Source organism: Sus scrofa, chromosome 13 (genome assembly GCF_054392235.1).
Source record: "Sus scrofa isolate SSC_HxYL_T2T_F1_AM1 chromosome 13, Sscrofa_HxYL_maternal_Yorkshire_Landrace_v2.0, whole genome shotgun sequence".
Taxonomy (NCBI): domain Eukaryota; kingdom Metazoa; phylum Chordata; class Mammalia; order Artiodactyla; family Suidae; genus Sus; species Sus scrofa.
The window spans coordinates 176993463-177010967 of record NC_139395.1 but is presented as its reverse complement, the minus strand read 5'-3'; the positions used below and the strand labels follow the sequence as shown (position 1 = coordinate 177010967).

Here is a 17505-nt window from a genome sequence, read left to right as displayed (position 1 = left end):
CTATTGTGGATAATGCTGCAATAAACATTGGAGTACAGACATACCTTTGAGAACTTGTTTGTAATTCCTTGGAGTATTATATACCCAGAATTGGATCTGAGGGATCTCATGGTAGTTCTCTTCTTAACTTTTGGAGGGACCCCCATATTATCCATAGTGCCTGAATCAACTTCATTCCCACCAACAGTGGGAATCTTTTGCTAATGCTTGTTATTCCTTTCCTTCGTGAGGATACACATTCTGACAGGTGTGAGGTGAAATCTCATTGTGGTTTTGGGTTTGCATTTTCCTAATGATTAGTGAAGTTCAATATCTTTTCATTTGCCTATTGGCCATATGAATGTCTTCTGGAAAAATTTCATTTTAGTTGTTCTGTCCATTTTAAAATCAGATTGTTTACACTTTTACTGCTGATTTATATGAGTTCTGACATATTTTGAATATTGGCTCTTAATTTTTAGTGATAAATTTCTGTGTAGATTCTTTTTCAAGATCTGCAGAAGAGGTCACTAATGAACATTGGTATGAAAACAAAAACAAGGTCATCAGTCTGGAGGTAAGACTGGAATCAATACCCATAGCATTTTATGGCCATTATAAGAAGTCTAGGTCAGAGTTAACCTCAAAATGCCTATAATATAATAAGGAAATTTTGCATTCACAGATTAAAAAAAAGCAATGTAGGTTATGCATAAGGCATCCTAAAATTTGCTGAGTGTTTAAGACATGCTTGAGTGTAGAGAAATTTGAGATCAGTGAGGTTTGGGGCATTTAGTTGAAATGTTATTAAGGAGAATTATATAAAAATTGTGCTTTACATAAAGGAGGAAATGATTTAGATATATGGACAAAAATAAACAATCATAGAGAGTCAGTGTTATGAAAATGGGTATGACACTGGAAAAAGGAATAAAAGAGGTAATACTAAATGGATATTTTTCCCTTAGCTATCCAAGATTTCTGTCTTTAAAACTGAATAGACCTCTCCTTAATCTCAGTGTTCTTTATACAATTCTAAACTATAATATTAACATACATGTTATATGCTTTTTTAAAACAAGCCCTTCAGTGGAAGTGTGTAAGACACTTTTAAACAGTGAATAGACATACTTAAATTTATTTTTTAAATCATTAATATAAATCTTGACAATAAGCTTCTTTGAGAGTACTGAAGAGAATATGGATACCCTAGATTTGTACACTATACTTGTATAACTTCATAAAGACAAACCTTTTCCTCTGTAGACATTCTCCACATAATTAGAAAAATAGTCTCCTGAATCCTAAGTTTCAGATTTGAGGTCACAGAGGCTGACATCTTAGAAGAATGTATGTTCCCTAAGAAGTCTGTGCACCTGTATCACAGAGACAGAGAAGCTGGAGAAGCTCCTCCTTGTGTTGTAAAATAAAAAATTTGAAAATTATGCACATTCTAATTTAGAGTTTTCTATCCCCATAATTCCTGTCTCAGCAGGTAACACAGAAATGACTGAGGATAACTGCTCCTTGACAACCGAGTTTATCCTCACAGGATTTACCGATCACCCAGAGCTGAAGACCCTTCTGTTTCTGGTGTTCCTCACTATCTATCTGATCACCATGGTGGGAAACCTTGGTCTGGTGGCACTGATCTTTACAGAGCATCGTCTTCACAAACCAATGTACATCTTTCTGGGTAACCTCGCTCTGATGGATTCCTGTTGTTCCAGTGCCATCACCCCTAAGATGCTACAGAACTTCTTCTCTAAGGACAGAATGATTTCCCTGTATGAATGCATGGCACAATTTTATTTTCTCTGCCTAGCTGAAAGTGCAGATTCCTTTCTCCTTGCAGGAATGGCCTATGATCGCTATGTAGCCATCTGCAACCCACTGCAGTACCACACCATGATGTCAAAGAAACACTGCATTCAGATAATCACAGGGGTCTTTGTAGCTGGATACCTGCATTCTATGATTCATGTTTGGCTTCTGTTTAGGTTAACTTTCCATGGGTCTCATCAAATCAACCACTTCTTTTGTGATGTGCTTCCATTATACCGGCTCTCCTGTGTTGACCCTTATATCAATGAACTGATGATATTTATCTTTGGAGGGTTAATTCAAATTTTCACTGTTATCACTGTAATAATTTCTTACCTTTTCATCCTTTTGACAATTTTCAAAATGAAATCCAACAAGGGCAGAGGGAAAGCCTTATCTACTTGTGCATCCCACTTTCTCTCTGTCTCGATATTCTATGGTTTTCTTCTCTTCATGTACATTCAACCAAATCCAGTTAAAGAAGAAGACAAAGATATACCCATTGCTATTTTCTATACTTTAGTGATTCCTTTATTAAACCCTTTTATTTATAGTTTAAGAAATAAGGAAGTAATAAATGTCATGAAAAAAATTATGAAGATGTCATAATGTTCTGAAACAATTTATCAGACTTTAATCTGATAAAACATTTTTCCAAAATCAAGGACACTGATAAAGTGGAAAATGGCCACTTTGTATATAAAATATGAAATTACTGGTGTATGAGTCATGCTTAGTGTATGAGTCCAATAAATATGTTAAGAAGGGAGATATTCTGTTAAAATATATTCCAAAATCCAACCCACAAGATTTTACCAGGAATTAACTACATGGTTAGTCTTGAGGTCACAGAATGTTTCAGGCTATAATTAGTTCCACCACAAACTGTTTCTTTCAGAGTATAATTAGTTACAATTTTCAACAAATGCAACAAACTCTAGGAGTACAATTCATTGTGTACAAAGTCACCTCATTGAATATTGTTACAAAATTTATGGATCCCAAGGCATAATCTAAAAAACTCCCCCACATCTTAAATTCTAAGAAATTAATTCTCCTTAAGCCACACTGTGTGACAGGAGTAAACTATATATTTCCATCTGAATCTCAGTTCTGAATTTGTTCAAGAGACTGTGTTTGAATATGGATTCATGCATGATATATATTCTCTAATCAATAAACAATTTCTTCTTTATTGTTAGTCAATTGTTGATCAAGTTTACTAAAATAGTGTGTCTGAATACACTCATGATTTATCAGTCTATAGTTGTACATGGTTCTACTTATATTGCCATCACTATGTATTTGGTACTTCCATGTACTTTGCTTTGATTGGTAGTCTACCATATATGACAGGGTAATTCCTGAAAATATTAATTAAATAAAGCTTTTACCCCTCTCTGATACTATTAATTGATGTGTTTGTTATTATGAATACCACTAACCTGGACTGATCCAAATAAATTACAGAAATATGCATAGAATGAACCAAAAGGTGAAAGGGCTGTTCAAGTGTAAATGAGGCAAAAACTATTAAAAAATTTAAACATATAAACAAAACATTTATTCATCATTACATGTGTAAAAAATGAAAGAAAAATAATTTACTGAGAACCTACTATGTGCAAGGCACTATACATTTTATGTATATTACCTACACGAAATAATCAGACATGATTTATCATGTTTTACCTCAGTAAAAATCTCATACTTCAAAATATTAAGGATCTTGCCCAAGTTCATCTTTGTTCCCACACTGAGCTAGAATTCGAATTAATACTGTCTTTTCTGAAGCCACACTGCCTCAAAAAAGACTGACCAACAATGCCAGCCCTCAGGAAACATTCCACAGCAGTGAAAAAGCAAACACTGCCTGGTCACGGAGAGTACAACTTTCCTAGGAAAAAGAAAACAACAAGCAAGATGTAGAAGCTGAGAAACCATTCCCAGTTAAACCAACGGGAAAACTCACCTAAAACAGTCAACAATGAAACAAATCTCTGCAGTCTGACATACCTGAAGTTCAAAAGAGAAATAGTGAAAATACGGAAGGAATTAAGAGATGATATGAACAGTAATGTGGATACGCTCAGAAAGGAACTAGAAAAGATAAGGAGGAGCCAAGAAAAACTAGAACATTCATTTGCAGAGATACAAACTGAACTAGGGGCAGTAAAAACCAGAATGAATAATGCAGAAGAATGAATCAGTGATATGGAAGATAGAATAATGGAAATCACTCAATCAGATCAGCAGACAGAAAACCAAATCAAAAAACAGGAAAGCAATATAAGAGACCTACAGGATAATGTAAAGCGGGCCAATCTACACATGATAGGAATTCCAGAAGGAGTAGAAAAAGATAAGGGGATTGAAAATATAGTTGAAGAAATCATCACTAGAAACTTCCCAAATCTAAAGGATACTGAGTTCAAGATACAGGAAGCACAGAGGGCCTCACACAAGTTGAACCCAAACAGACCCACACCAAGACACATCATAATAAAAATGTCAAAAGTTAGTGATAAAGAGAGGATCCTAAAGGCAGCAAGAGAAAAACAGAATGTTACCTACAAGGGAACCCCCATAAGATTATAAGCTGATTTCTCTACAGAAACACTACAGGCCAGGAGGGAATGGCAAGAGATATTTAAAGTGCTAAAAGGAAAAAAATATGCAACCTGGAATAGTCTATCCAGAAAGAATATCATTTAAAATAGAAGGATAAATAAAATTTTTTCCAACAAACAAAAACTAAAAGAATACTGCAACACAAAACCCAGGCTAAAAGAAATACTGAAAGGGCTTCTCTAATCCAAAAAGAAAGGAAGGAAAGAAAGGGAAGAAATAAGAAAAAAAAAAAAGAAGAAAAGGAAGAACTAGGACTTAGGAAACCGCAATCAGAGAGCAGTCACTCAAATAAGCCAGCATACAGATTTAATCATGAACATGTTTAAAACAAAATAAAATTAAAAAGAAGAAAAAAAAAAAGAGTCACCAAAATCATAAAATGTGGGCATGGGATGTTAGGAAATAAATAGACACTTTTTGTTTGTTTGTATGTTTCTCTTCTTAATTTTAATATAGTAATGAAGTGTTTGAACCTACAGGACTATCAGGCTAAAACACACAATGATAGTAAGAGGTTAGGATGCTTAAAAAACAGGGCACCCCAAACCAAAACCAAATATTGCATTCACAAAAAATGACAAAAAAAAAAAAAACACTCAAGCAGAAAATAATCAGAGACCATCCAACCAAAAAAAGAAAGAAAGAATGGAGAACCATAGAATCAACTGGAACACAAGGTTTAAAATGGCAAAAATAATCATCTATCAATTATCACTTTAAATGTCAATGGACTGAATGCTCCAATCAAAAGACACAGAGGGGCCGAGTGTATAAAAAGGCAAAAACCTTCAATTTGTTGCCTAGAAGAAACTTACCTTAGGACAAAGGATACATATAGATTGAAATTGAAGGGGTGGGAAAAAATATTTCATGCCAAGACATGACAGGAAAGCAGGAGTCGCAATACTCATATCAGACAAAATAGACACTAAAATGAAGGACATAAAGAAAGACAAAGAAGGACACTATTTACTGATTAAGGGATCCATCCAAAAAGAGGATATTACTATCATCAACATATAGGCCCCAAATACAGGAGCACCCAGATACATACAACAAATATTAACAGACATAAAGGGAGAAATCGATGGGAATATAGTCATAGTAGTAGACTTTAATACCCCACTGACACCAATGGACAGATCCTCTAGACAGAAAACCAACATAGCAACAGAGATCCTTAAGGAAACAATAGAAAAGGTAGGCTTAATTGACATCTTCAGGACACTACATCCAAAAAAATCAGAATATGCATTCTTCTCAAGTGCACATGGAACATTCTCAAGAATCAACCAAATATTGGGACACATAGCTAACCTCAATGAATTTACGAGCATAGAAATTATTTCAAGTATCTTCTCTGACCACAATGGCATGAAACTAGAGATCAACAACAGGAAAAGAAATGAGAAAAAACCTACTACATGGAGACTAAACAACATGCGACTAAAGAACCATTGCGTCAGTGAGGAAATCAGGAAGGAAATTAAAAAATACCTTGAGAGAAACGATAATTAAGGCAAAACTTCTCAAAATCTATGGGATGCTGCAAAAGCAGTGCTCAGAGGGAAATTCATAGTGATACAGGCCTTCCTCAAAAAAGAAGAAAGATACCAAATCGACAACTTAACTCTCCACCTAAACAAATTAGAAAAAGAAGAACAAAAAATACCTAAAGTCAGCAGAAGGAAGGCAATTATAAAGGTAAAGAGGAAATCAATAAAATAGAGACTCAAAAAACAATACAGAAAATTAATAAAACCAAGAGCTGGTTCTTTGAAAAGGTAAACAATATTGAGAAAACCCTGGCTAGACTCACTAAGAAGAGGAAAGGACTCAAATAAACAAAATTAGAAATGAAAAAGGAGAAATCACAACGGATACTGCAGAAATACAAAAAACCATAAGGGAATACTATGAACAACTATATGCCAACAAATTTGACAATCTGGAAGAAATGGACAATATTCTAGGATCTTACAGCCTGCCAAAACTGAATCAAGGAGAAACAGACCAACTGAACAGACTGATCACTAGAAATGAAATTGAAGATGTCATAAAAACACTCCCTACAAATAAAACTCCAGGACCAGATGGCTTTACAGACGAATTCTACCAAACATATAAAGAGGAACTGGTGCCCATCCTCCTTAAACTTTTCCAAAAGGTTGAAGAAGAAGGAACACTCCCAAAGACATTCTATGATGCCACCATCAACCTAATTCCAATACAGGACAGAGATACCACCAAATAAGAAAACTATCACCCAATATCTTTGATGAATATAGATGCAAAAATTCTCAACAAAATCTTAGCCAACCGAATCCAAGAACATATCAAAAAAATCATACACCATGACCAGGTGGGGTTCATCCCAGGTTCACAAGGGTGGTAAAACATACACAAATCAATCAACATCATACACCACATTAACAAAAGAAAAGTCAAATATCATATGATCATCTCAGTAGCTGGAGAAAAAGCATTTGACAAAGTCCAACATCCATTTATGATCAAGACCCACTCCAAAGTGGGTATAGAGGGAACATTCCTTAATATAATCAAAACCATTTATTATAAACCCACAGCAAATGTAATACTTAATGGGGAAAAACTGAAATCCCTCTCACTCAACTCTGGAACAAGACAGGGATGCTCACTCTCACCACTGCTCTTCAACATAGTTTTGGAAGTCCTAGCCACAGCAATCAGACAAAAAAAATAAATAAAAGTCATTCAAATAGGAAGAGAAGAGATAAAACTGTCGCTGTATGCAGACAACATAATACTATACATAGAAAACCCTAAGGACTCAACCCAAAAATGACTTGAACTGATTAATAAATTCAACAAATTAGCAGGATATCAGAACAACATTCAGAAATCAGTCGTATTTCTGTATACCAACAATGGAATATTGGAAAAGGAATACAAAAATATAATACATTTTAAAATTGCACCTCACAAAATCAAGTACCTGAGAATACACCTGACCAAAGAGGTAAAGGACTTATATGCTGAGAACTATAAAACTTTAATCAAAGAAATCAAAGAAGATGTAAAGAAATGGAAAGATATTCCATGTTCCTGGATTGGGAAAATCAATATTGTAAAAATGGCCATGCTACCCAAAACAATCTACAGACTCAATGAAATCTCTATCAAATTACCCATAACATTTTTCACAGAACTAGGAAAAAAATCCAAAAATTTATATGGAACCATAAAAGACCCAGAATCACCAAGGAAACCCTGAGAAAAAAAACCAAGCAGGGGGCATAACTCTCTCAGACTTGAAGCAATATTACAAAGCCACAGTCATCAAAACAGTGTGGTACTGGTATCAAAACAGACAGACAGACCAATGGAACAGAATACAGAATCCGGAAATAAACCCTGACACCTATGGTCAATTAATCTCTGACAAGGGAGGCAAGAACATAAGATGGGAAAAAGAAAGTCTATTCAGCAAGCATTGCTGGGAAACCTGGACAGCAACATGCAAAGCAATGAAACTAGAACACACCCTCACACCATGCACAAAAATAAACTCCAAATGGCTGAAAGACTTAAATATAAGACAAGACACCATAAAACTCCTAGAAGAAAACATAGGCAAAACACTCTCTGACATCAACCTCATGAATATTTTCTCAGGTCAGTCTCTCACAGCAAGAGAAATAAGAGCAGAAATAAAACCATGGGACCTAATCAAACTGAAAAGCTTTTGCACAGCAAAGGAAACCCAAAAGAAAACAAAAAGACAACTTACAGAATGGGAGATAGTAGTTTCGAATGATGCAATGTACAAGGGCTTAATCTCTAGAATACATAAGCAACTTATACAACTCAAATCACAAAACCCAATCATCCAATGGAAAAATGGGCAAAAGACCTGAATAGACATTTCTCCAAAGAAGATATACAGATGGCCAGCAAACACATGAAGAAAATGCTCAACATCGCTGATTATAAGAGAAATGCAAATCAAAACTACCATGAGATACCACCTCACACCAGTCAGAATGGCCATCATTAATAAATCCACAAATAACAACTGTTTAGGGGTTGTGGAGAAAAGGGAACCCTCCTGCACTGTTGGTGGAAATGTAAGCTGGTACAACCGTATGGAGAATAGTATGGAGGAACCTTAGAAAATTATACATAGAACTACCATGTGACCCAGCAATCCCACTCTTGGGCATATATCCGGACAAAACTTGACTTAAAAATGACACATGCACATGCATGTTAATTACAGCACTATTCACATCCCAAATGTCCACTGATACGATTGGATCAGGAGATGTGGTATATATACTCAATGGAATACTACTCAGCCATAAAAAAGTACAAAATAATGTCATTTGCAACAACATGGATGGAATTAGAGACTCTCATACTATGTGAGCTAAGTCAGAAAGACAAATACCATATGATATCACTTATATCTGGTATCTAATATATGGCACAAAGGAACCTTTCCACAGAAACCAAAATCATGGACTTGGAGCATAGACGTGTGGTTGCCAAGGGGGAAGGGGAGGGAGTAGGAGGGACTAGGAGCTTGAGGTAAGTAGATACAGAATTTTGCTTTCAGGATGGATTAGCAATGGGATCCTGCTGTGTAGCATTGGGAATTCTGTCTAGTCACTTATTATGGAACACGTAATGTGAGAAAAAAGTATATATACATGTATGTGTAACTGGGTCACCATGCTGTACAATAGATATATATATATACATAAAGAAATAAAAAAGAATAAAAATAACAAATGCAGACATCTGTACGAAGAGATAGGCTAAAAAAAGAGTTAAAATGATAATTGCATAAAATTGCAGTAGGCAGTATAGTTAAAACAAGTGTTGGTTATGTTGAAGTTACTGATACACATTATACTGCTTACTCCCTCCTTCTGCTGAGTTTTCACAGTGAGTTCATGTATGTGTGTGTGTGTATATATATATATATACACATATATATATTTCACACATTTTAAGATTTCACTAGCAAAATTCTAAGTACAAAAATAATTGATTAGTGACTAATAATATATCCGTTGCTTTTCCCCTAGCTTCCAATCAAATCCCAAATGGAGGACTAGCATCCATGAGGATGCAGGTTTGATCCCTGGCCTTGCTCAGTCAGTTAAGGATCTGGCATGCTGTGAGGTGGGATGTAGGTGGCAGACATGGCTTGGATCCAGTATTGTTGGGCCTGTGGTGTAGACCAGCAGCTAAAGCTCCTATTTCAGCCCTGCCTTGGGAGCCTCCATATGCCACATGTGTGGCCCTAAAAAGCCAAAAAAAAAAAGGTATCTATGCAAAATGTCAAAATTTTCATATTACACTTACTAATGTCATTATTTTTCTCAATGAATGTTTAATGTCAACTTCTCTGTTAACTTGTAAAGGTAAATTGACATGTGGCCACTATGTTAAAAGAAATCTCTCCACAGTTTTCCTTTAGGTTGGAATAATGAACAAAGCCCCGTCTACCCTCATATCTGATGTGATACCACAAACGCTGGCCTCCCTTGCCCATTCTCACTCCTCTTTGTTTCTCTCTTTATATTCCTGCTATGTTTGCAATGTTTTGCTTTGTTTCTCTAATTAACTAGCTCTCTGATAAGCTATGCCTGCAGATGACAGAAGACATGGAGGAAGGCAAATGTCTAGAAGCATCACCATGTTAGAAATGTAGACCCTCAGTCACCACCACTGAAACAGAATCCGCATTTAAAGAAAATCTCCAGGATATTCACAAAGATTAGAGTTTAAGAAGCAAAGATCTTCCCACAGTGGTCCTTGGTTTTCTTTCTTCCTTTTCTCCTCCCACTGAATTTTGCCTAAGATTTCTCATCAGTTTTCAGCTTAAAGAGGTACATTAGGTGTAGGTTTCAAATGTGAGCTATAGTTTCCATGAGAAGGATAACTTTCTGGAGATTGGATCCTGAAAAGAATTGAGGATGTTGGCCTTATTAGAACCATGCCTGATTGGCTCAGACAAGACTATATTCATCAAAAAACTCAGAATATCAAGTTTGTAGATAAACCAGAGTTTGCATTAACATTTCAGAAGTGCCTCTGATGGAAAGTGGTAGCTCGAAGTGTAACTTCAATTGATAAACTGGAACTGTCTGCAATGACTTGATGTTTGTGATTTTGGTTTATAAGGCCCTGTGAGACCTGTATTTCTATTTACAGGTCCAAGTCCACAAAGCCCAGTAGAACAGCTTAGGTTTGTCATAAAGGGAATCCTATCAGGGGAAGTACAGTTCTTCAGCCCTTCCCCTTTCAACAAATGTACCCAGTTGTAGAACGGGTTAATTCTGTGTTCAAAATGAAATTCATATAAACAGCATTTTCCTGAGCCTGACGAATGAAGCCTCAGAAATTAACCAATGTGTAAAGAATTGCTACCTGTGGCTTTGTCATTCCAGTGCTCATATATTATTTTCTGTTTCAGAAAACCAAACACTGAAAGGATCTCAACAATTTCTTAACAGTTACTGGTAAGAGGGAATGACTTGTATAACATTTATTATGTTTTTACAGAAAGTTAAAATGTTGCAATAAAATGTATAATCATTTCATTTGGTTTACAAGATGCTGAAATAGCTGGGTGAAAATGGAAACAAATAGCGAATAATCTGTATATTTTATTATTGTGCATAAATTTAGATAAGAAAAAGAGCTTTGAGACTGCACTGTAATTTTTATAATATCTAATTATCCATTTTTAATAATTATAATTACTCCAAAAGATACATTTCTGTGAACTGGAATAGTAAACAAATTAAAAGTAGGTTAAAGCATTTAGCTCAAAACTTTACTGTGTAAGAAATCTTTTTGGTAATTGTGCTCAAAATATTTACTTCATTAAATTAACCACACTTTTCTATTTTTACATCCACATCTTAAGTTATTTCATTAAAAAACTATATGCCAAAATAGTGAAAATATCCATCCAGTGCTCTTTTCAGCTTTCTACCTAATAAGTACCACACAGTGAACTGCAGATTTTTGATTATTTACTGTTTTGAGATTGCATGGATGTAAAGCCCATTCTTAACAAATTCACATTTAACAACTGCACTTATTGGCATTGGATATTTATACTGCCTTTATTAAGGTCCATATTTGGATCAATTTTATTCTGCAAAGGAAACTTGTAGAGAAGCAAATGCCATTAAAAATACTTGAAGGATTTGTAGAGAAAGTCAGCTCTTATCACAGTAAAAACAAGGAGAAAAACATCCTTTAAGTATGAGTGAGGCAATGCTAGTATATTTAAACACAATATAATTTTAATGTAAATTTAAAATTGAAGACTCTAATTCATACACCAATCCAATGCAAAAATAAACTTTGAATTTTGAATAAAGGAAAAAGCAAGATTTTCCTGCCTTGAAAACTTTTGGTGAAACCAGAGTTAAAACAAATATTTCCCTTCCCCCCAAACTCTGAGACTTTCCCCTTATTTCCACTTCAGCCTTTCTCTGATACTTCCTCTCTCTCTTACCTCCTAATCTTGGAAGAATTTAATGCATTTCCTTGTGAGCACAGCATATATGTCACATGTTAGATGGAGCTGTGAACTGTCTATTGTCATTATTTGGAGATTAGCCCTGAATTAGGAATTGTGTATGGGTGCCAAGTTGACAAGGTTGGATTTATGGTGATTCATTTTAATGTGTCAAATTATGTCCAGATATCTTGAAAAACATCATCTCTGGGTCTATCTGTGAGGGTGTTTCCAGGAGTGACTAGCTTGGAATGGGTAGACTGAGTAAAGCCTATGGCTCTCTTCAATGTGAGGGGACATCATGCAATGTGCTGAGAGGCTGACCTGAACAACAATAGCAACAACAGCAACAAGAAACAGTGGATGGTTGAATTTGCTTTCTGCTTGGCTGGTAGACACAGTGTTCTCATGCTCTTGGTGATTTTGGTTCTCAAGACTTCAGACTCAGTCAGAAATCTATACTATTGTCTCTATTGGCTCTGGCCTTTGCATGTGACACCTCCTGCCCTGGGTCTCCTGCTTACAGAAGGAAGATTCTCAGCCTCAGAAGTGCAAAAGCCATTATTATATAATAAAAATTTTTATATAGATACAGATTTATTTTTAAAGATCTATATGTCCATCCCCCCTCTATATATATATATATATATATATATATATATATATATATTTGTTTCTGTTACTCTGTACTCTCCTTTGCCTTTTTGATTATTTTCCTCTCTTTAAGTTCCCAACACTCAGCTTTCCATTGTCCTCCTTCTTCTCAAGAAAGGAGGATCTTTCCTCCTGATCACTCTGCTTAGTAGCCTTTTCTGGTCTTTCCTTTTCTCCTCTTGTTTCAGCCAGAGCTTTTGGCTGCAAGAAGAAATGTGTTAATTGAAGGGAAAATGATTCCAACAAAGAAATGGAAGTTGGAGAAACCCATTGGAGAAATGGTCAGGACACAAAGAAAGAAGTCAGAGGGCCAACACCCCAAATCATGTTTCAGCTCTAGCTCAATAAGTGCTACTGCCATTGCTGCTAAACTTGAATGCCACAACTCACACTGACAAGGCCATTGTTGTGGGTACAGGATGCATTTTCTGGGACCATGATGTTGTTCCTTTGGTTGACCTGGCAAGCAGAATTTCCTTTTGTACACATTTGATCCTGGGTTCTTTTATTCTATATCCACTGTAGATGAGTTTGAGTGGCTAACATTAGATCACGCACCCTCACTCTAGATTTAAGAGGAATGGGAAAGTCAGTTTATAGAATTTTGGCTTCTCGAGTGGATGACAGTTTTTGTGTAGCACCAGGAGACATGCTCCAAATTCCCACATTTTTGATTTGTTTGGCCTCACTGTGCATTGGAGCCAGGACCTTGCATTTGACAATACAGGTGACTCTTCATTCTGACTTATTCTGATCTATTTCTTTGTCTTCCTCATCACTCCTAATTCCACATGCATCATGTGGATTGAGAACTTCATATACTTTAAGTCACTGGGGGAGCAATCATTAAATGCATATTATTAAACTCCATTCATGATCTGATGATCCAATTTCTTTTTTTTTTTATTTTCCCACTGTACAGCAAGGGGGGTCAGGTTATACTTAGATGTATACATTGCAGTTACAGTTTTTCCCCCACCCTTTCTTCTGTTGCGACATGAGTATCTAGACATAGTTCTCAATGCTATTCAGCAGGATCTCCTTGTAAATCTATTCTAGGTTGTGTCTGATAAGCCCAAGCTCCCGATCCCTCCCACTCCCTCCCCCTCCCATCAGGCAACCACAAGTCTTTTCTCCAAGTCCATGATTTTATTTTCTGAGGAGATGTTCATTTGTGCTGGATATTAGATTCCAGTTATAAGTGATATCATATGGTATTTGTCTTTGTCTTTCTGGCTCATTTCACTCAGGATGAGATTCTCTAGTTCCATCCATGTTGCTGCAAATGGCATTATGTCATCCTTTTTTATGGCTGAGTAGTATTCCATTGTGTATATATACCACCTCTTCCGAATCCAATCATCTGTCGATGGACATTTGGATTGTTTCCATGTCCTGGCTATTGTGAATAGTGCTGCAATGAACATGCAGGTGCATGTGTCTCTTTTAAGTAGAGTTTTGTCCGGATAGATGCCCAAGAGTGGGATTGCAGGGTCATATGGAAGTTCTATGTATAGATTTCTAAGGTATCTCCAAACTGTTCTCCATAGTGGCTGTACCAGTTGACATTCCCACCAACAGTGCAGGAGGGTTCCCTTTTCTCCACAGCCCCTCCAGCACTTGCCATTTGTGGATTTATTAATGATGGCCATTCTGATTGGTGTGAGGTGGTATCTCATGGTAGTTTTGATTTGCATTTCTCTTATAATCAGCGATGTTGAGCATTTTTTCATGTGTTTGTTGGCCATATGTATATCTTCTTTGGAGAAATGTCTATTCAGGTCTTTTGCCCATTTTTCCATTGATTGATTGGTTTTTTCGCTGTTGAATTGTATAAGTTGCTTATATATTCTAGAGATTAAGCCCTTGTACATTGCATCATTTGAAACTATTTTCTCCCATTCTGTAAGTTGTCTTTTTGTTTTCTTTTGGGTTTCCTTTGTTGTACAAAAGCTTTTCAGTTTGATGAGGTCCCATGGGTTTATTTTTGCTCTAATTTCTATTGCTTTGGGAGACTGACCTGAGAAAATATTCATGAGGTTGATGTCAGAGAGTGTTTTGCCTATGTTCTCTTCTAGGAGTTTGATGGTGTCCTGTCATATATTTAAGTCTTTCAGCCATTTGGAGTTTATTTTTGTGCATGGTGTGAGGGTGTGTTCTAGTTTCATTGCTTTGCATGTTGCTGTCCAGGTTTCCCAGCAATGCTTGCTGAATAGACTTTCCTTTTCCCATTTTATGTTCTTGCCTCCCTTGTCAAAGATTAATTGACCATAGGTGTCAGGGTTTATTTCCGGATTCTGTATTCTGTTCCATTGGTCTGTCTGTCTGTTTTGATACCAATACCACATTGTTTTGATGACTGTGGCTTTGTAGTATTTCTTGAAGTCTGGGAGAGTTATGCCTCCTGCTTGGTTTTTGTTTCTCAGGATTGCTTTGGCGATTCTGGGTCTTTTATGGTTCCATATAAATGTTTGGATTGTTTGTTCTAGTTCTGTGAAAAATGTCATGGGTAATTTGGTAGGGATTGCATTGAATCTGTAGATTGCTTTGGGTAGTATGGAAATGATCCAATTTCTATAGTAATACTTCAGAATCTATGTTTTGCACCAAAACCTCCCCCAAACAATTCTGACTGTGTAATCTGGTTTGGGAACCACTGGAAATATCCAGTTTCCTGATTACTGTTTATGACTTGAGTTTCTTCTCCTTGCAATGTATTTAAATTCAAAATTAAGTGATGTTGTCACATCCTGTCTAATAAATTTTCATTTCTTGCCAACTGCTTGAAGAATAAATTTAAATATCTTAATGTAGCATTCAAGTCATAATTTTAATTTTATACACAGGGCCCTTCTATCATCTTTACTTTGTTGCTGAATCCATGTCCCACACACAGAATTTCTTGCCCTCATTCTATAGTATCCTCTAAACTCGCGCATCTTGAGAATGCTTTTCTTATCCTCTAAATCTCATTTCTGTACAAAATTTTCAATGATATAACTGCATTGTTCGAACATAACATTTTCTACAAATAGTTTTCATGTATCATAGTAAAAGTAAATAAAATAAAGATCATTCAAGTTAATGGTTAATGCATGGTTTTATTTAAGTTAACCTCAACAAATTTACTGTTTAAAATTTGTGAATGTCTTTTATCACATTTACTGTATTTTATTTCAGAGATCATCTATTAAGACTATGGAAACAAAAAATGTAACAAAATTGACAGAGTTTGTTCTCTCAGGACTCAAGTATCAATCAGAGTGGCAAATCCCTCTGTTCCTGCTGTTCCTATTGATATACCTCATCACCCTCATGGGAAACCTTGGTCTGATTGCTCTCATCTGCAATAACCCTCAACTTCACATTCCTATGTACTTTTTCCTTGGCAGTTTGGCCTTTGTGGATACTTGGTTGTCATCCACAGTGACTCCCAAGATGCTGATCAACTTCTTCGCTCAGAGTAAAATGATCTCTTTCTCTGAATGTGTGGTACAATTCTTTTCTTTTGTAGTCAGTGTAACAACAGAATGTTTTCTTCTGGCAGCAATGGCATATGATCGCTATGTGGCCATTTGCAACCCATTACTTTATCCAGTGATTATAAGCAATAGGCTATGCATGAGAATGTTAGTCTCATCATATATAGGTGGCCTTCTTCATGCCTTAATTCATACAGGTTTTTTATTCAGATTAACCTTCTGTAATTCTAACATAGTACACCACTTTTATTGTGATGTCATGCCATTAATTAAAATTTCCTGTACTGATCCTTCTATTAATGTTCTGATGATATTCATTTTCTCTGGCTCAATTCAGGTGTTCACCATACTGACAGTTCTTGTCTCTTATACACTAGTTCTTTTTACAATTTTAAAAAAGAAGTCTGTACAAAGCATAAGGAAGGCCTTCTCCACCTGTGGAGCCCACCTCCTGTCTGTCTCTTTATATTATGGGCCACTTCTCTTCATGTATGTGCGCCCTGGATCTGCACAAGGAGATGATCAAGATATGATGGACTCCTTATTTTACACTGTCATAATCCCTTTCTTAAATCCAATTATCTACAGCCTCAGAAATAAGAAAGTCATAGACACACTGAAAAAGGTGTTAAAGAAATATGGGCATGTGTCAAACTAATATCTGTTCTCCTATCTATTAAAACATTAACGTGACTGTATAGTTTACATGTTACTATGTGATGATTAGTGTTCAAAGTTTTTTGCATATATAAATTTCTTATTATTTTAAGGACAAGATGTTAGTACCTAATAAATTCCTTAAAATACCTTTATATGTTCTTCTAAAACATATAAAATTTTAATTAACTCTTTATAGAGTACTAAAATAAAATAAAAAACAAAAAAAACATTTCATATGCTTGTATGCTTTCCAATGTAATTTTAAAAATGCATTAAGTACTAAAATAATGCTATTCCTCTGTAGGGGACTTGTTTATGATGTCTTTGACATTTATAAACCATATAGTTAGAGACCTTAAACACATTTAACTCTACAATGGAAGCAGGTTGATATTTGAGTGAACAGATATAAATACCAGGAATTCCACCTGCCATCAAAAGGTCATGTATTTCACTGTATTTGGGGTCTGGTAAATTTCACTTGTTGTGGGGATCAACACTCCTATCACTCAGAGAAATGGGAAAGCAGTGAGGGAAAAGGACAAGAGATCTAAGACAATGAAGACAGAGCTACAGTGTAACAGATGCTCTTAGTTTAGCATGCTTCTTAGAGAAAGACAGAGGCAAGTTGTCTCACTGCCTATGATGCCTTTTTAAGGTCCTTTGTAGCTGCATCTCTGTGCTGTTGCTCAATCTGCAAAGCTTCATTAACTAAGAAAGCTAATAGACTGAAGATTTACTTTGGAT

General features: G+C 35.7%; 3 protein-coding genes across 3 annotated transcripts in view; 2 read left to right on the top strand and 1 right to left on the bottom strand.

The window, feature by feature from the left end:
- Positions 1 to 17505, bottom strand: part of LOC146397788 (uncharacterized) — a 797689-nt gene that overhangs the window by 103161 nt on the left and 677023 nt on the right. The window lies entirely within an intron of this gene.
- LOC110256353 (olfactory receptor 5K1-like) lies at positions 1486 to 2412 on the top strand. The gene has a single exon (XM_021069832.2). The coding sequence runs from the start codon at positions 1486 to 1488 to the stop codon at positions 2410 to 2412; it is 927 nt and encodes a 308-aa protein (XP_020925491.2).
- Positions 15770 to 16756, top strand: LOC110256352 (olfactory receptor 5H8-like). The gene has a single exon (XM_084989987.1). The coding sequence runs from the start codon at positions 15815 to 15817 to the stop codon at positions 16754 to 16756; it is 942 nt and encodes a 313-aa protein (XP_084846113.1). The 5' UTR covers positions 15770 to 15814.

What these genes read in the sequence shown, in the direction of transcription:
- LOC110256353 (XM_021069832.2), top strand. Translation starts at nt 1,486, where the DNA reads ATGACTGAGGATAACTGCTCCTTGACAACCGAGTTTATCCTCACAGGA.
- LOC110256352 (XM_084989987.1), top strand. Translation starts at nt 15,815, where the DNA reads ATGGAAACAAAAAATGTAACAAAATTGACAGAGTTTGTTCTCTCAGGA.